The sequence below is a fragment of the Cucumis melo genome, chromosome 9, assembly GCF_025177605.1.
Source record: "Cucumis melo cultivar AY chromosome 9, USDA_Cmelo_AY_1.0, whole genome shotgun sequence".
Lineage (NCBI taxonomy): Eukaryota > Viridiplantae > Streptophyta > Magnoliopsida > Cucurbitales > Cucurbitaceae > Cucumis > Cucumis melo.
Genome location: NC_066865.1, coordinates 8,872,833 through 8,893,442, shown reverse-complemented (window position 1 = coordinate 8,893,442; position 20,610 = coordinate 8,872,833). Strand labels below are relative to the sequence as shown.

The window sequence follows — 20,610 nt, the reverse complement described above, 5'->3', positions numbered from 1 at the left end:
GTGTGGGCACGGACGCGGGTTCGGTTTCGGGTTCGGGCGAGCGGGCGTGGAGCGGTTCCGGGTTCGGGTTCGACGGCTGGAGGCGCGCGAGGCTTAGCTGCTGGATTTCAGTCGGCGCGACGGCTGGCTGACGAACGTTCCGGCTGCGCTGCGTCGGATCTAAGCGGCGTGGCGTGGCTGGGCGTGTGAGCGACGGCGTTGCGGACACGGCTGGCTGGCAAATCGGCTGCGGCTCCTCAGCGCTGGATCGGAGCGACGCGACGCGGCTGGCTGCTCTTCCTCAGATCGACGCGGCGCGGCGAGTTTCGGCTGCAGACACGGCGCTCGGCTGCGCGGACCGGCTTGGACAATTCTTCCGACGCGGCTGGAAGCTCGGCGACGGCTTGGTTTCGACTGCAGGCTCGGCTGCGCTGCTGAACAGAGAGGGGGGATGCTTGGCGGCTCGGGTTCGCGGCGGCGGCGGCGGCGGCGTGCGGCGGCTAGGGTTTCAATAAAAAAAATTTTCCTTTTTCTTTTTCTTTTCCCCTCTTTCTTTCTTTGATTTTTTTTTCTCTTCCTCTTTACGCACGAGTCCCAAGGCCTTTTTATAAGAAAAAAATGACTCTTTTCTTTTCCTTTTAAAAGCCCAAAACAACCCCTCCTCTCTCTCCCCAAATCTCACCAAAAACAACCAACTTTAGTTTAATAAGGCTTCCCTAATTATTTCCAATAAAAATAAAATAATAAAATAAAAAGTAATACTTATTATCCTAAACAAATATGGATTCCCAACCTTAATTACTCGAGAAAATCAAAATGGTAAGGTTCTTCCAATAAATTTAAAAATTCCCATAACCACACTTAATATTGATGACAATGGCCAAAACAAAAAGAAATATCGAATTTGTTGGGTGTTACAGTTAGGCTTGGGTCTATCTGTCTGTTGGACTTAGGCTTGGCTCATTTGCTTATTGGGCTTGGGCTTGAGCCCACCTGACACTCTGGACTTGGGCCCATTTGCTTGTTGGATTCGTGTCCGGGCCCAATTGTTTGACGGACTTGGTCCATTATTTCTTGCCTTAATTTATATTTAGGGCTTAATTAGATCAGGTACAAGAAAACTTAATTATCCAAACTCAATCAAATTATGATTATCACAATATTTATTGTGATGTCGTGGCGGAATTTAATTGGCCAAAATTTATTGCTCAACAATAAATAATAGTTGAATTCTTAGCCAAAATCTAAAAACAAACTATTTTTTAAAGTTTTTTTTACTTTTCAAATTTTGATTTGTTTTTAAAAATTATTTGTAGAATATTGATAACAAAAGAAGAAAATTGGTAAGTGGGAAGATAGAGTTAATTTTCAAAAAAAAAAAAAGAAAAAAAGAAAACAAGAAGAAAAAGAAAAAGGTTACCCACGAATCCTTGGTATTTTCAAAAAAAAAAATTAAACTTTCAATTATTTGGTACTTCTAGCTTGATGGGTATTTAAGTCCATTATTAATTATTAAAAATTCAAAAAAAACATTTGGCAACTAAAACATTTTTAACGTATTTGACCATTCTTTTTAATAATTTTTTTTTAAAAAAAAATATAACAAAGCGATAAAATATTTAAATTATATAAAATAATTTCGAAAACGAAAAAAACCTACAGCCCTACATTTAAAAATATAAAAAATAACCTGTCAATGACGATAACAACGCGTGTACTATATTTGATACACGATCGTTTATATTTGGCTAGTGTTTGGTACACAGTCGTTTAGATTTGACTATCCAAATTTAAACAATTTATTTTTTCAATTCTATCGTTGAATTGATTTATTTTTTTCAATTTTATCGTTTAATTGGGTTACACGATCGTTTAATTTGGTTACACGATACTTTAGATTCGGTTGTTTAGATTTTCCTAAACGATTTTTTTTTTTAAAATTTGGTACAAGATCGTTTAGATATGGCTAAACGAATTTTTTTAAAATTCTTCTGGTACATGATCATTTATTTTTTTTAAGATTCTTTGGTACACGATTATTTAGATTTGGCTAAATAATTCTTTTTACATGATCGTTTAGACTTAGCTACTCTAATCTAAACGATTTTTTTCAAGATTCTTTATACACAATCTTTTAGATTTTTTTACCTTAATCTAATCGACGTAAAAAAAAAGAGTAAAAGAAGAAAGACGAGAAATCGCAACGAAAAAAAAAAGAGAAGAGAAAAAGAAAAAAGACAATAGAAAGAAATCAGATTTTGTTACTGAAATCTAAACGATGTAAAAAAAGAAGAGGAAAAAAAAAAGAAAGACGATGAAAAGAAATCACAGCGAAAAAAAAAAAAGAAAAAGAAAGAAAGACGATAGAAAAAAATCACAATGAGGAGGAGAAGAAATATGGATAGAAAAACATGAAATATTTAAAAAATAACAAACTTTATAGGCTTTGTTACCCGTACCATAAATATTTTAGTAGTTGATCGTATTTATGAAAATTTTCAAAATAAAAAAACCTATTATTCCACGATTTGAAATATTAAATATTATAATCGGAGGTATACTAACTATGAAAAAATTGAAAGTAGGTCGATACCATGCCAAAATGCAAAATGTTGAGGTTTGAAAGCACGACGTTGGAACATCTAACATTGCCGATGGTTCGTGACGTTGCTGCCACTGATGCGGCCCTCCCAATCAAATTTTGAATTCACAGCACACGAAATTGTCACGTCAAATGGAATAAGGTCAAGTGTTAGAAGACTCGCCCACCTTCTTAAGTCCCCACCTCCCTTTACATTCTCACACCTACACATCTTCATGTATTTACTTTTTCTTCTTCAAAATCTCCCATTTCTAACGTCCTCTCTTTGTCTTTTTAGCTCCTCAATTTCAATTCTCACTCTCATCACTCTCCAAAATCCCTCTTCTCTTCTTTCACTCACTCTCCAAAATTCCCCCTCACTTCTCAAAATAATCTCCTATCCCTCCTTTAATTGTGGTGTAAATTATACCGATGACAATCCTATACATAAGATTCAAATGTTATATTAAAAAAATAACCACGTGTGGAGAAGACTACACCAAAAAAAAATTTTGTATTTTAAAAGTCTTCCAAATAGGTCTTTTTTATTTATTTATTTTCTCTTAAATATTCAATTTGGTAATTATTTATTTAGACGTGTCAATCACACACTTCCAACACTATGGTCTATCAACAAACTAATAAATACGAATAAAAACTTACCATGTTTACAAGTATCTCTCATTGGTAGAATCTGAAGTAGAACATAATGACCTAAAATATTTGTATATGTCCTTTTATTTAATAGCATTTAATAAATGTCATTGATCTGGAACATTTAAACTACATTGTAAATTACTAAAGTTGAGAAATTTGAATGCAAAAAATGCGCTTTTTTCTCATTTATGACAAAAAAATTTCTCATCTCGCTTTGGGCTTCACCTCTGTGCTGTGGGAAGTAGAGATGTCCACAACGCATGGCGGGGTTGAGGATGCCACTCCCCGTCCCTGTCCCCGCCCCCTATCACATTTTCCATCCCCACCAATTTCTCCGTAGGGAACGGGGCAGGATTCCACGGGGATCAAGTTCCCATGGAGAAATATTTCATGTTTTTATTTTTTTAAGTTTAATCTAATTTCTCAATTCACATCTATTTTACATTTCCAAAGTTGTTTTATTTTTGATATAATATTTTCAATATTCTTATTTAAAACAATTTAAAATGTCAAATTCTCATTGTTTATAAAAATAAAAATTCAACTGTTAGAAGATATATTTAGAAATCCATCTATAAAATTCAAAAATTCATATAAAAAAAAATCAAAGATCAATCCATAAGTATTCTAACGAAGCCTTCAATTATATCATATTTTTTAAGACACCAACATGTTTTCTTAAGAAAAGTTTATAAAACACAAGTCAAGAAATAACATATACATATACAAAAGTTCATAACATAGAAATGGAATTAGAGAAAAAGAAATAAAAAATGGAATAGAGAAAATAAGGAAAGGAAGAATATCCAAATAGGTCTTTTTTACTCTTATATATATTATTAAATAAGTAAAAAAATAAATATTTATATGAGATCTTTTAAAAAATATAACAAAGCGGAAAAATATTTACACTGTACAGAACAATTCTAAAAACGGAAAAAGCCCACAAGCTCATCATGGAAAATACCAAAAATGTCCCGTTAACAATATGCGTAATATATTTGGTAACGCATGTAATATATTTGGTACACGATCGTTTATATTTATTTTTTTCAATTCTATCGTTTAATTAATTGGGTTACACGATCGTTTAGATTTGGTTACACGAAAACGATTTTTTTTTTCAAAATTTGGTACACGATCGTTTAGATTTGGTTACACGAAAACGATTTTTTTTTTCAAAATTTGGTATACGATCGTTTAGATTTTGCTAAACAATTTTTTTTAAAATTCTTTATACACAATCTTTTAGCTTTGGTTACCCTAATCTAAATGGCTAAACGATTTTTTTCAAGATTCTTTATACATCATCTTTTAGATTTAGTTACCCTAATCTAAACAACGTAAAAAAAAAAAAAAAAAAAAAGAAAGACGATGTACGTAGTGAACGAAAAAAAATAGGAAAAAGAAGAAAGAAGAAGAAAGACATGCATTAAAAAAAAGAGAAAAATAAGAAAGATGATAGAAAGAAATCAGATTTGGTTACCCAAATATAAATGACGTAAAAAAAATAAGAAAGATAAAAGAAATCGAAAAAAAGTAAAAGAGGAAGACGATTGCAGAGAAGAGAAAAAGATGGAAGGATAAACCTGAAATATTTAAAAAATGACTAACTTTATAGACAGACCATAAATATTGTAATAGTTTGTTATATTTATGGAAGTTTCCCTATTTATATATATATTTAATTATATTTTTGTTAGGGCAGGGGTAGGATTGGGGCTAGAAAAAAAAATTTTCCATTGGCAACATGGGGCCGGGGATGGGGAATGTCCCCAACTCCATGTTGCCAATGGAGAAATTTTCTTTTTCACTCCCTCCTCCATTCACCGTGTATTCAAGGATTCCTCGTCTCGTTCGGAATGGATCCCTGTAGGTCCCAACTCTACGAGTTAAAATGGACATCTACAGTGGAAAGCGACTGTTGGTGTGGGATGGTTTAATTGCTTTTGCCCCATTTTTGTTACAACAAACTTTTATAGAAGAAGAATTGTTTTTTAAGCATTAAAGGAAGGAGTAAAGAATCTTATTGTGTAAATTGAGATCAATTAAAAAATGGAAGTAGAAGAAATTTCTTGTTTTGTATTCTGTATCTATTTCAAACACAAGAAGACTTGAGGTACCCCTCTAACCACCCCACTAATTTATTTATTTAAATACAAATCAAATCAGATTTTATTTAAAACAAACAAATAACCAAACTATTATTTATTAGTTTTCAATTGAATCACAAATGTTCCATTAATTTAATATTTGAATTATATTCAAATATACTTAATATTCAAATATACTTCTCTCATATACTTCTCTCATGAATTATAGTTTTAATAGGTTGTTACCAAAAAAGGCTCAAAAACAACATACACCCATGAGATAACCAATGGTACTTAAGTAATCCACACCTAACAATTAAGGATTAGATGTGAAATTTATAGCAATTAGCTAGCAAGTCTAAACAATTGGTTTGTCAAACTAGACACTCAAACAAGCTGTAGATTAGTTCAAGAGATGAAGATGCAAGATGGATAGAATATAGTGATTCGAGAACATATCCACTCATAAATATTCAAAGGGTTCATCGAAATCCATTACCTAAATCATAAAAACAAATATTACATACATTAAAAATACATAGCCGAGGCACATAAGAATCGATCCATGACAATTCAAAAGAAGCCACCTAAAACTAAGAAAATACAAAATAGGTAAGAAAGTAAATAAGAATTCAAAAAAAGGCTAATCGATGCCTCCTTAACTTTCTATTCCTCGCCCTAAAACATAACATAGCAACCAAATATATATTAAACCATCAATGAAAATAACTCTATGTTAATACAAAATAATAATATTTATCAATAATATTTATCATACTTGAACAAACAATGTCAACTATAATATTTTTTGTATTATTAATATACTTTACTTTTATGTAACAACATTTTTAAAAATAGCATTTTTTATACATTGAAATGCATGATTCCATCATTATAGTCGAAAAGGATAGTGACAGGTTTTTCAAATAAAAGAGAACTTTGAATTTTCTTTATTTCTAGACGAAGGATGGTAAGAAGTCTAGAAATTGGTTTTTTTTTTTATTTTTTTTATTTTGATAGTGTGTCTGTTTGAAGTCAAATTATATTCTTTAAATAAACTAAATAGATTAATTACTAGACCAAATATGAAGTCTACTAGTTAATTGATCTATCAAAATATAAAGTATTTCAAATATTTCTTGATACACACGTGAGAGTTGAACTGAACTTTTTTTTTAAATCGAAAATCAAGTTTAAATGTTTTTGTTACATAAAATTTAAATGTTTTTGCTATATGCAATTTTAGAAAATCACAACTCTTATGTTCATTTGCTACCCATTGCAATTTTCATGTATATTATGAACACATTCAAGAGAGCATAACGGCAAAACATAACGATGATCGAATGAACCAAGACTAATGGTAGAGAAATGTTGTTAGGGAGAACTGGAAAGAGACTTTTACATTTAAAAGAGTATGCTAAATCAAATCAAATAAGAGAAATGGTGGTCTAAAAAATGATTTAAATGGGAGTATTCATAATGGGGAAAAAATGGATTCTTCATTGGATGAGCCATAGCACAGCTGCGATAGGAGTTGTGTATATTTATTCTCTTAGTTAGAGAAGGTTTCATGACCTATTCATTAAACTGATTTTCAATTCAAGTCATTTTAAAGGAAAGAAAGTATTTGACATTTACTCAAAAGTAGCTTTTGCGTAGACTTTAAAATGTATTTTAAACAATTTTGTATCAGAAGAATTTAATGTTTTGTCAATTCAAATAGGAACTTAAACAATGATTGGTGCCCACCAAGGAGACCTATTCTAACCACTGCTTCTATTCGAACCTTCATTATTCAACCTTATTTTACAAACCAAGACTTCATTAATATTTGGATGCAACTAATACTTATCTGCTCTCCTACAACATTAGTTTTCGTCAAATCAGGAGATAATCTTGTCATACATAAAAAATCAACGCATAGTTCCATTATTACTAAATATTAGTAAAACAGATCACCAAACCCAACTATAGACACACGAAGATGTATGGGCATTGCTATTCTTCACTCCATGGCTCTAAAAAGAACAATAATCACAATATAGTGAACGAGTATTTTGGTAGAGCTCTTAAAAAGAAAAAAGTTGTGTACTGGAAATTATTATCGTCAATGCATACCCAAATTTAGGATTTGCTTGAATGCAAGATCTCCTAATTCTTTCTTCCTTCACACAAGATAATATGGTACCCATGCCTGCATTGCAACAAAGCAAAAATGTGAATTCTGTGGAGTTCTTTGACTTGCAAAATTAATCCAAAGACATCTTTATCATATCAATAGTTGCTCTTAATATCCTATACATAACAGTTTTATTTCTGTTTTAAAAAATAAAAAATTAATTTCTTTGTTGTGATTAGAATCTTTGAATTATGTGTATCTTCAGAAAAGTGATAGTCCCTAAATCAGCTATCATGTGCCTCTAATTTTCCTTCTTTATTGACTTTAAATCTCTATACTTGTAGGAATTTGAATATTACAATCATTCCGGAGCACTTTGGAAAATTTGGAGTTGATTTGGAGCAAATAGGAGCTTAACAGAATGTAGTGCAGGGTCATGGAGCTATATTATTTCCATCACGCCCCACGCTGCGTTACTACAGCAAGCAAGGCTTTTTCCACACAACGCCACACATCTCTCAGCATTTTCTATTTAAGCTTCTCTTTTATTTTAGGGTTTGTATGAAGGGTTAGTGGACATTTTTCAGAGCTTTAAACTCGGATTTCATTTTGATCAAAACCCATGAGATTTCTTCGTATTTAGCCTTATAGCAAAGATTTTGGCATTAGAATTCGAGCTTCAATGACTGACTAGGTCCAAATGTTGATTTAGAAGATTGTTAGGCACTTTTGTTTTGAATTTTGTGGGCTGATCATGGGTTTTTCTGATGTTCATGTTTTCTACCGCCTTGCTTGAATTTCTAGAGTGAGCCTACTAAATAAATTACACTCACGCGTTAATCATGCATACTTGTATGTCTTGTATACTTGTTTATTTGTTCGCCTACACTATGCATGTCTGATTATCCAAAATTGTAACGATGACATGTTTAATTTGAGTATTAAGTTGAGTCATAGTTGTGGTTTGATCTCTTGTGTTTTCCAAGGTCACGGGTAACGAAAGATAACAAAACCTAAGGTATGGTTGACCAAGTATCCCAGTTGGCAATTCCGTTTAGAGATTGGTGAGTCTATCAGAGCGCCCAACATGCGTGCCTTGAGGCACAAGGCGAGGCGGCATCCTTTTGCCTCAAGGCGTGCTATTGTGTTCCAAAAAAGACTTATGCCTCTGTCCAGTAAAGGTGTACACCTTTGGTCAAACACATGAGGTTGATGAGGTTAAACCCTCAAAATTTTGAAGGATGGAAGTTAAATGGGTTGGGCCCTACCAACGAGAGCAATAAATTTTGCTCTTGCATATGTCTTCAACAATGAAACTTGGGTGAAAGTAGAACCGACGGCCTCTAACAACAAAAGTTATCATTGATCGAGTTTTTTAGGAAGTGGAACTGACAGGCAATGAAAATTATCATTAATTGAATTTTAAAATGAAAACCAACCAAATAGTAATTTAAAAACACACAAAAAGATAAAGTGGGGGATAAAGATAAACATAATCCATCGGTGGAGGGAGTTAATGATGAGAACAAAATAATGTAATAAAAATCGCTTCAGTCAACACCAAAGAGTCAAACTTTTAGGTTAGATTTTTCTCAACTTTTGATTTAGAGAAGTTTTTTACCAACTTTTAGATGTAATATTGAGATTTTTCCCTTTATCAGATTAATTATTGAGATTTTTTTCTTTGTCATAATTAAGGGATATGTTCTGTGTATGTATGCAATATTAAAATGCTAAGAATATATTTATTTTTAAGATTTAATTATGTTTTCTTAATTTAAAATGAGGCTTATGCTTCATACCGCCTCGAAGCTTACGCATCACCTTTTAAAACATCCAACGTGCTAAAAAGCCTATCCAAACTAAACAGTTTTTTTTAAAAAATTTGGACACTGTTGGACACAGGAAACCAACAGAGATTTTCTTACAAACTGAATCCTTATACATTGTTTCGTCCTGAAGTATTAGAAGTCACCTTCTTCCTCTAGTTATAGCCAACTTAATCTTTCTATGTCTTTTAAGATCTCAAAAATGTTGTTCTGACTTAATTTTGTATGTTTGTAGTAAAGTATATCTTTTTTTATACTAAATTTGCATTTTCTATCTGTATAGAAGTATTAGTATAACAATATATAGACATTCTATACATTATCTTTCTGCTTCCCAACCAAATTGCCATGTTGCCATGTCCATGTGGTGTTTGTGTCCCGTTGTCCTAGTTAGGTTTTGAATATTGAGCAAAAATAAAGAGCAGATGGACATAAAGAAAAATCAGAATAGAAAAACCAATGGCAACAATCGATTACAATAAACAAGTTGGAGAAAGGACATACGTTGACTTGAATGGTGCACTGGTTGCTCCAACTTGTGTGGCGAATGCAACCTCTTGAAAAGGGCCAGCCATCTTTCCACGCGGAAACCATCCAAGGTCCCCACCTTTCTTCCCTGAAGGGCACTCTGAGTATTCAGCTGCTAACTGAGACACCCACCAGGTTGTTATAACGTGTTATTATCATTTGGTAACATTTCAGGTCGTTATAAAACAGCAAGAAACATACATAAAGAAATCCCTAATTTCCATTCATCAACGACAATGCTTAGGGTTGAAAAGAGAGTAAGGTGCCTTCATTATCATTGATAAAAGAATGAAAGCATACAAACGCATAATAATAAATAATAATAATAATAATAAAATAAAGAGAAGAAAAAAAAGAAAAAGAAGAAAAGCACCCTGCCTAAAGAAAGTGCCTCCAATTAAGTATAATAAGAACAAATAATTTGTTAGACCCCCGATTGTACATCAATACTGTAGAAGAGAGAAGAATGCAACTGAATGTGAAAAGAAAATATAACTGTAAAAGAAGTGGGGGACCACATAGAGGAAGAATATAAATAGTAGGAAGAGAGAAAGGATAGTGAGTTTTCATTGTGAAGTTCTTTTCTGCTATACTCTTGAGAGATAGGGTAATAGAATAGAGGGAGAGAGAGTCTTGTTCATCGAAGTGCAGTATTTGCAATTCGATTACTTCTATATTGTAACCATTTCCATGGAAATTCAATAAAGAAGTCATATTCTCATCATTGAGGACTGTTGGAATTGAATTCCAACATAATTACAATAGAAATTTGTCATTGTCACCCAAAGGGAGACAATAAATATCAAAAGACAGCCTCTCAATCCCTGTACAAACTCTAGCATCTCTTTCTCTTAAAATACCCCAAAACAAAGCACACACATCTGCTTTCTATAAAAAAGAACAAAAAATTTCCATTCCCTCGAAATAACAGATGGATGACAAACTCTTCAATCATAGCACTAAAGAGCTATGACGAGCTATTTGGAGACAAAACGCATCAAAGTTGTGGTCGCAAACCTACTAAGCATGAGCCACACCTCCAAAATGAATTCCACCCTCTGAAAGAGTCCAACCAAAGACTTCCTTCCTTCCCAGGCTATCTAAGCACGTGTTGATTCTTCCATGAGGGGTCCACAAAATGAGCTATGACGAAAAAGGTCCACAAGGTCCACAAACAAAGACCTTGACCCTTTTTAGGATTATGAGGGGTCTGCAAAATGAAGAAAAAAAGGATCTACAAGAAAAGTCCTCATGAACAAGACTCCAAGGTCAAACGTATCTTCCCCCTACCTAAACTTGAGAACTCCTAAAAGAGAAAGGAGGAGCATGATTTCTGTCATTTCTCTATCGAACAACAAAACCCAAACGATGAGAAAAGAAGATCCTCCAATGATTCAAAACACGAGCAACACAAGAAATTTCTCGTAGCAGCAAACAAATGGAAGTTCAGAAAACATGTTACATAGGGGAAGATCCCCCATTCACCAAACCTCCCAAAAGAAATTCCCTTCTCATCATCCATCACAAACTAGATCAAGTTAGAGAAAGAAGGAAGCTCATTAGAAATTTCTTCCCACTAGTTTCTTGATGAACTTTTAGCACCACTTGAAATCTAGTATAAGACGGATGAGAACCATACTTGCTCATGATAATCTTTTTATCACAAGGAAGAAGACTCCGAGAGAATAATGTCAGAACCATTTTGTCAATAATGCTTTTTTATGGCCCCTTAAATTCTCCAAGTTGAACCTCCCAAGCGTAAGGCTTCCCAACAGTTGCTCAATTCACTAGGTGTGCCCCCTTTACCTTTTCCGAGTGTTTTTGAAAGCCAACAAGGCATAATAAAGTGTATTGGTCTTCTAGGGCTTAATTACAAGGTGCAAAAAAATGGGGTTTGTTTTTAGCACACTATAAATAAAAGTGCTACATAAAGAAGAGAAATCATAATTGTGGGGAAATGGAAAAAATTAATAATAATAATAAATAATAACCTTAAACACAAGCAATTTCTTAGTAAAATTTATTTTTTAACTTAATGAAGAAAAATCCAGAATTATTAATCTTTTGGTCTTAAGAGAGAAAAAGTCCCGAGCCCCAGTGCTTCACAGAAGATGTGCGCCTTCTTTTATGTGCCTTGCCTTGCAAAACGGTGCCATGACACGCATCTAGGAGGGCATTTAAAACACTACATTCTCCCAAACCCCTAATTTATGTGAATATATTAATCTTTGCAATGAAATATAGATTAATATAAAAATGTTACAGTAAAATCCTAGCAACCACTACTTGTATTTGAAGGGCACCAAATTTATTAGGATACTTCCTAAGGAGAACAAGATCTGAATCTATTGTAATGTAACTATAAGGAAATACAAGATAAACCCAAGTATGAGGCTCATGGTATCTCCCTCTTGAGTACTCTCACCCAAGCCCAAGATCACTCTACGAAATAACCTCCCATTTATAACAAGTAGAAACCACCCTAGTATCCACCCTTATACAATAACTATAGTAACTTCCTATCTATCTAATTACCCCTATACACCTTAACAAACAAAAACTACATATCTAGTACCTAACATATATGTTCATGTTTTTTCAAACAGAAACAGCTTTTATTGAGAAAGAATAAAAGAAAACCAGGGCATACAAAAAAATCTCAGCCCAACAAAACACCCCACCTATTAAAAGGGGTTCAGCTAATTAAAATGTTTTCTAAGAAATAGTTCCAAAAGATCTTCGAAACCAAAGCCCAAAGGAACACATGAAATCTAATCAAAAGCCCAAATCTCACTATGGTCTCTCTCTACCACGAAACAGATTGATCCTTTCTACCAAAATATCCCAAATCACAGTTCACACCCCAGCCAACCACAAAACAAACCCTTTCCTTTGAAGGGCGGATGGAGGAGGAACTCCTCGATCGTTGCAAGAACACTCTTTTGACCAACAAAGTTAAAGCCAAACTCTTGCAAAAAAGAACTCCACACGACATGCACATACTCGCAATACTAAACGAGATGTCAAAATCTTCCTTCGCCTTCTGAAAAAGAAAACAAAAAGGTCCAACAAGAAGAGTCAACCTATCAACAATGTTAACCCACCAAGTAAGACTAGCCAAATAAAGAACCTAACTTTCTTAGGAACCTTAATGTTCTAGACCACATCGAAAACAAATTCCTTGGAGGGGGAGAGATTCAAGAGTAAACTAAACAAAGATTTACACGTAAAACCCTTTCTAACGTTAGGACTCCAAACATGAACATCCCTTCTCTAGTCCCTAAAACTGCACCCCTCGAGCAAAGAAAGAAAAGGGGCAACCTCCGTTCTTTCCCTATTGGATAAATTGCAAAGGAAACCAAAGAAAAAAGACACAAAATTCTCAAAGTCGACCCAAAGATCCAAAATCATATGGTTTTTAAAAGAGGATAAGTGGTAAAGACGTGAAAACAAAGAACAAATGAACCTCTCCCCAACCCACTGATCCTCCCAAAAATATGTGTCCTAGCCATCCCTCACAATACAACAAGGAAACTGGGAGAAAGATGAGAGCTCAAAAGAAATATCTTTCCAAGGGTTTCGAAAAGTACCTTTAACCCCTTTCTCTGTCCATTCAAAAGGATGGGTGTCATGCTTACTTGCAATTATCCGAGGCCATAAAGATTCAGGTTCAAGGAGATAATGCCAGAGTTACTTGGCCAACAAAGCTCTATTGTAGGTTCTTAGATTACCAATCTCTAAACCCCCTGACTCACCGAATGTCCCACTGCCTCCCAACTAACCAGAGGTATACTCGAACCTTTGTCCACCCCTTCCCAAAGCAAACCTCTCATATATTTCTCAATAATCTTGCAAACCAAGCTAGGGGCCGTGCAAGGGAAATATAATGCACGGGGATGCCACTCAATACATACCTTAATCAGGGTTAGTCTTCCAGCTTTAGAGAAAACAAATTTCTTCCGCACCACTAGTCTCTCATGAATCTTTTCACAAAAAGAATCCCACAAAGTCAAAGCTCTGAGGTTTCCACCCAAGGGAAGTCCTAGATAAAGAGGAGGGAAAGAGCCTAGGGGTGATCATCGGTCGGTCAGAGTCGGTTTTTCGACAAAACCGCCACCGAACACAGTTGGCTTAGTAAATGTTCAAACAGACCTCGACATTGACGAAGGAGGGTTAGTCGGTCGGTCGGTTTTTGTCGGGTCGGTTTAACACTTTAGAAATATTTTTTGAAAATTCTTGATTTGAAACTTTTCGAAACCGACCTCGACAGACCCCTCTCGTTTTCCGACCGACCAACAGTCGCCTTACTTTTTCGATCTATCATGCTCACCCCTAAAAGAGCCAATCTCACAATCAAACATCTTTGTCCACCTCTTAAGCTTGTCTTGATTACTATTAATTCCAAAAATAGTGCATTTGTTCCTATTGATTTTAAGCCCAGACATATCTTCAAAGAAGGCCACAATATAGCTAAGGATCAAGAAAGACTCATCTCTACCGGAACAAAATAACATAGTATCATCCACAAATTAGAGGTGCAATAAGGCCACTGCATCCCTGCCAATCCTAAAAGGGTCTCCCTTTTGAAAATAAGTGATATAGTAGGAATAGGGTATTATGGTCAAATCCTTAATTTATAAGAATTAAGATTGGGATTAGTTTATTTGGTTTATTAGGATTAGAATTAGTTTCTTTTATTATTTAGGATTGGGATTAAGTTTCTTTTATTAATTAGGATTACGATTAGTTTACTTTTGCAATAAATAGAGTAGTTGTCTTCTTGTATTCTCAACTTCAAAAAATATTGATACAATCAAATTGGTATCGGAGCTCCAAGAAACTTGGACCTTATGGTGTGAAGGTCGATCGGAAATGACCCCATGACAACCTTCAAAGAGGCCGAGCAAACAACCCTCCTATCATCAAAAACATCATCTGATGCTTGTGCTTGCGGTCAACCGAAAGCACTATCGATGGTATCTTTTCTTCACTTGAACCCATGTCCTTGGCACTTGATCAAACAAAAAACAACATGGGTTTACCACAACCACAAATGTAAAAAAATCAACCAAGAATCACAAATTACTCCCAACAAAGAAAGAATTCGAACATGCAACAAATTCCTCCAAAAAAATGTCCAAAATTTGCTTCTAATAATCCAAGAACGACCAAGAAGGCAAGTTTATCAAAGAAGATACTACGAAAATAACATGCCAACAATCGAAGGAAATGAGCCAAGTAAAGAAAATAAGGAAGAAAAAAACACAAAGAAGCGGGAATATTACAATATAAACCGCAAAGAAGAAATTGCAAGTGGGAATGAAAACGACAAAAACATTTTCAATTTAGAGATTGTGAGACCTAATTTGAAAGAGAAAATGACGTCGACAATTGAGGAAAAATCAGGTAATAACCCATCTAAAATTTCAAAAACATAAGAAAACATGATAGGAAATCTAAGCATTGAAGTGAAAATCATTGACAACAAAAAACGTGGAGCAACCGAATTACCTACTTTGGACAAAGAAAATGAAGTCGGCAGCGTTGCAAAGGAAACCAATTGATGTTTTTGCACAAAAAAATGAAGAAACAGTTCTCTACGAAGATGAAGATGAATTTTAGGGTACACCAATCCTGGATGAATCGCAATTTACGCGGGAATCAATGAAGAAAAAAGAAGTAGCAATACGAAGTGGATGTTATCTCAATTCTTTCACAAACTTTCCTTATTTTGAATTAACATTAAATGTCCACAACCCTCCTAAATGGATATTATTGATGTTGGATGTTCCAAGATGCCTCCACTTGACCGACTTACTTTTTTATTTTTACCTTCATTTTTGTTTTAAAACTCGAGAGGCTTTTCGAGGTTCGCTAGGCAGCATGGTTTTGCTAGGAGGCTTTTGGAGAGGAGTTAAGCTGATAGGCATTCTAGAAGACCCTTAGGCGTTCAAGGCAGTCGGTGGAAGTGGAGAACAAGTGCCCACAGCATGCAATACTCCAAATTCCGGCAAGTAGGAGGTGGCAAGGTTTTTCATGTAGAGAGCTCTATGAATAGGTAATTTTCAAATGAAGAATGCTCTCAATTCCCTCATGTGTTTTCTCTCAAACCAGTTGAAGAATGAACTTTTTCATTTTGATGGCTAGATTAAAAGTTATGAATGCTTGAAGTTGAAAGAAGTTTTCTAGAAATTTGTAGTTTTTTGGGCAAGGTGGAAGATTGGCCGAGGCATCAGGTCGCAAGGCTCAGGGCGAGCGCGGGTTTTGAAGGTACTAAGTTGTTTTTGGGAGGGATAGAAATGATGTAGTAGGAATAGGGTATTATGGTCAAATCCTTAATTTATAAGGATTAGGATTAAGATTAGGATTAGTTTCTTTGGTTTATTAGGATTAGAATTAGTTTCTATTATTTAGGATTATGACTAAGTTTCTTTTATTAATTAGGATTAGGATTAGTTTACTTTTGCTATAAATAGAGTAGTTGTCTTCTTTTGGGTCAACTGAATTAACATTTATAGACAACTAAATATTAGAACCCAACTATATTGATGGAAAGGATAAAATAAATTACAATATCATTCCCTAGGTATTTAAGGTACTTAGAACCTCCTCGCTTGAGATTTCATTCAAGACCTAATTCTTCCAGCCAAATTGTGTTCCCCCGCCACTCCCTCAATTTATAACCAAGTACTTCAATAACTTCTTTGACTAATTACTACTATGTCCCCCAATGCTCTTAATAACATTTCTATCACTAACATTCATGCAAGTTTAAAAAATTGACCAAATGGAAGATCGTGGTAATCTAAGAGGACTTCACAACCAACCAGATGAGCCCAGCCCTCTGCTTATGAGCATTGAAATTAATCCCTAAGACTGAACACTTCTCTTTGTTGATAATAAATAAACCGGGCTCTTGTCCAACACAATGTACACTATAAAGGTACAAAAAGAGTTCTTTCTATCCCATTAAGAAGATAGTGTGATTTGCAAATTTTGAATGACAAAAACAACATATACTAGTGTATTAGTTGTACAGATTTATGCAATAAGTCAATTAAATGTGTCTCCGTTGTTATTCAGATTATGTTATATACATTGTTGGACATATCTTTCTATATAAGAAAGCCTTAAATAACATCCAAATTTTAAAATAAGATATCTAATATATTCACAAACGAAGTTTAGTATCAAAATAGGAGGTCCTACATTCAAACTCTTACAAGCTTAGTTCCTCCAACCATCTTTCTTGTTTCTCACTGGGTGAGTATTGGATCTTATGCTTTTTTTTTTTTTTAGGATTGGGTCTTTTGTTATGAGAAAACTTTCATTGAGAAAAAATCAATGGACACATAGTTATACAAAAAGGAAAGCCACACAAAAACGAAGCTAGCATCAAGAAGGTGCTCCAATCAAGTAAAATGAGACCTACGTCCACACATGAGAGGGAGTGATTATCAAAATATTAAGTTTACTTAAACATATCAATTCAAACCTTTGGGTTTATCAGTAATTAAAATCCAGAAGAAAAGCAAACGAATTTATTTATTCACTGGTAGACGCCATATGCAATTAACTACTAACTTATATATATATGTGCAAATTGAGACAGTTGCCAAAGGATGATGGTTTGATCCTCAACCTCACAATATCAAGCATCAAGTTACATATAGGTTAATAAGGAATAATAACAACACTTCTCAATGGTGACAACTCTATTCCTATATACCTTCTCGTTGAAACCCACAAAAAGACTTCGCTTAGACACAAACGGACCTCAACCATCCAGGATATTGTTCATACACCTAAAAACAAGAAAATGAAAGGGCTATACATATTCACTATCTCTCTATCAAAGCCCTTGAATATATCCCATAAATGTATTCATAATCTAACGTGAACACATAATACACACTCTGAACGTCAAATTCTAAGAAATGAAACCTATCATGAGTAGCCAATTTACTAGAGAGGAGCGGGACATTCAGCCATTGGACTGCTATTCAGTTACCTAGAAGATAGAATTCACGTAAAGGATTTCTACCATCGTTACTTACAGATGAAAAATGAGAGCAAGTACGAATTAATCGCATTATTCACAAAAAAGAAAATGCTGAGTGACATGAGTATATTAGAGAAATAATCTGTTTCCACTTACAATTGTATCAAACAATCACACTCAACGGCATCTCTATATTGCCCCGCGGTGAGTTAAGCTACAATATGAAGCATCTTTAACTAAAGACTTAACGCCCCCTTTTCTTAAACAGAATTGCAAATGGTCACCTAAGAAAGAAAACCAAAAATAAAAATAAGATGAAGAAGAATACAACCTTAGCAAACTCAGCTGGTGGAACTTTGTCTCCATTGCTAAGCCAACCGTCCTGCAACTTCTTATACGCTTCATTGATTTTTCCCTGCTTCTCGGACAGTATATGCCTTGCTAAACAACAAATTGAAGAAAAAGAAAGTAAGAATGATGGACCCAGATCCCTAAATCTTCAGAAATTAAGCCTCGTAAATAGGATTGAAGAAAAGGAAAGAGAAAGGTGAGGAAACCTTTAACATAAGTACAAGTTCCGAGGCCATCGGCAGCAGCTTTTCCGGATTTTCCCTTTCCTTTGGAAGCGCTTTCATCGGCTCCGGAACCTCCTTGTTTTGCCTTCCCCTTCCCTTTACCACCCGCGTCCTTTGGCTTCGAGTCCTTCCCCATCTATTCGCTATAAAATACCTACACAAGCTTTAGCTTTAGACTTCAATTGTTACCCATCACTCCGATCACTCAATTAAATATCCCAACAAACAAACGAATCTTAACCCAAAAAGGTTCAACCCACGATGAACTAAATGTGGAAAACTTTGGTGTGTCTACCTTTGTGGTTTTAATTAGTTTTTCTTAAGGGAAATTATTAAAAAGGGATCTAACAATAAAAGTGGTTCCTAATGAAAAATATAAAAAATGGCTGATATTTGTTTATTGTTTGGTATTAAATTTAGATAGTTAAATATAAACGATTTATTTTTTCAATTCTATGGTTTAATTTGGTTACAAATGTTTAATTTAGTTACAAATTGTTTAATTTAGTTACACAATCGTTTAATTTGGTTAGATTTGGTTTTAGATTTAGCTAAACGATTTTTTTAATTCTTTTGATACACGATCATTTATTTTTTTTACACGATCGTTTAGATATTTTGCTACTTCAATCTAAACGATATTTTCAAAAAAATTTATACATGATCTTTTAGATTTTGTTACCCTAATCTAAACGAAAGGAAAAGAAGAAAGACGATAGAAAGAAATGACAGCGAAAAAGAATAAGAGAAAAAGAAGAAACACAATAAAAATAAATCAGATTTGATTACCAAGTAGAAAGACGATGTAAAGAAATCGTAGCAAAAAAAGAGAAAAATGAAAGGAAGAAAGACGAGAGAAAGAAATAACAACGAAGAGGAAAGAAATAAAGACAATAGAAAGAAATCGCAGCGAAGAGGAGAAGAAAAACGAAAGGGCAAACCTGTAATATTTAAAAATGGCTAACTTTATGGGTTTTGTTACGCGACCGTAAATATTTTAGTAGTTTGTTATATTTATTAAAATTTCTCTATTAAAAATTGCAAATCACTCAAAATATTAGGGTATTTCAAAAAATATAACAAAGGGGAAAAGTATTTACACTGTATAGAACAATTCTGAAAATAAAAAAAACCCAGAAGCCCACCATGTAAAATACCAAAAATGCTTCGTCAACCACGCCGTCAACAACGCATTGGTACACGATTGTTTAGATTTCTCTAAACGATAATTTTTTTTATACGATCGTTTACTTTTTTTTACACGATCACTTACATTTGGCTACTCCAATCAAAATGATTTTTTAAAGATTTTTTATACACGATTTTTTATTTTTGTCTACACGATCGCGCTTACTTTTGTTACACGATCGTTTACATTTGGCTACTCCAATCTAAATGATTTTTTTCGAGATTTTTTATACACGAGTTTTTTTTACACAATCGTTTACCTTTTTTATACGACCGTTTACATTTGGCTACTCCAATATAAATGATTTTTTTTCAAAAAATTTTATACACGATCTTTTAGATTTTGCTATTTGGTGTATACGGTCATTTAGATTTGGTTACCCAAATTTAAACGACGTAAAAAAAGAAAAAGAAGAAAGACAATGGAAAGAAATCATAGCAAAAAAAAGAGATGAAAAGAAGAAATATGATGGAAAGATTAAACGACTTAAAAAGAATCAGAAAAGAAGAAAAACGATGGAAAGAAATCGTAGCAAAAAAAAAAAAGAGGAAAAGAATAAATACAATGGAAAGAAATCGCAACATAAAAAAAGAAGGAAAAGAAGAAAGACTGATGAAAGAAATCGCAAGGAAAAGAAGAAAAATGGAAGGACAAACCTGAAATATTTAAAAAATTGTTAACTTTATGGGTTTTGTTATACGGGTCATAAATAGTTTGGTGTTTTGTTACATTTATGAAAGTTTCCCCAAAATATTTATAAAATATAGCAAAATATCATTTCTATCTATGATAGATACTAAACCATGTCTATATTTGATAGAATCTAAAAATTTGCTATATTTTATAAGTATTTTGGTTTATTGCCATATTTGAAAATGCTTTTTTTAATAGTAATTTATGGACATATAATAAATAAAATGAAAAGTTAGATAATATAATAATTTTTATTTTAGGGATTTTCCAAGGATAACAAAAAAAACACAAGCTATTTACGGGTAAAAAAACCACTAAAGGGCAAAAGCTCATTACACTTGGTTTTAGGTAAAGTGTAAATA

The 20,610-nt window shown here is 33.7% G+C and overlaps 1 protein-coding gene across 5 annotated transcripts; it reads right to left on the bottom strand.

Moving 5' to 3' along the window:
- Positions 1–7,215: 7,215 nt before the first annotated feature.
- On the bottom strand, positions 7,216–18,675 carry LOC103503344 (uncharacterized). Of its 5 annotated transcripts, none has more exons than XM_008467509.3 (5): positions 18,349–18,675; positions 18,123–18,232; positions 9,766–9,908; positions 7,432–7,507; positions 7,216–7,331 (listed from the first exon to the last, which is right to left on the bottom strand). In XM_008467509.3, the coding sequence occupies exons 1-4, from the start codon at positions 18,500–18,502 to the stop codon at positions 7,465–7,467; spliced, it is 450 nt and encodes a 149-aa protein (XP_008465731.1). In that variant the 5' UTR covers positions 18,503–18,675; the 3' UTR covers positions 7,216–7,331; positions 7,432–7,464. The 5 variants fall into 5 exon arrangements, with proteins under 5 accessions (XP_008465731.1, XP_050946367.1, XP_050946368.1 ...); XM_051090410.1 differs by having other exon boundaries at positions 9,766–9,904; positions 18,120–18,232; positions 18,349–18,641; XM_051090411.1 differs by having other exon boundaries at positions 18,120–18,232; positions 18,349–18,640.
- Positions 18,676–20,610: the final 1,935 nt, after the last annotated feature.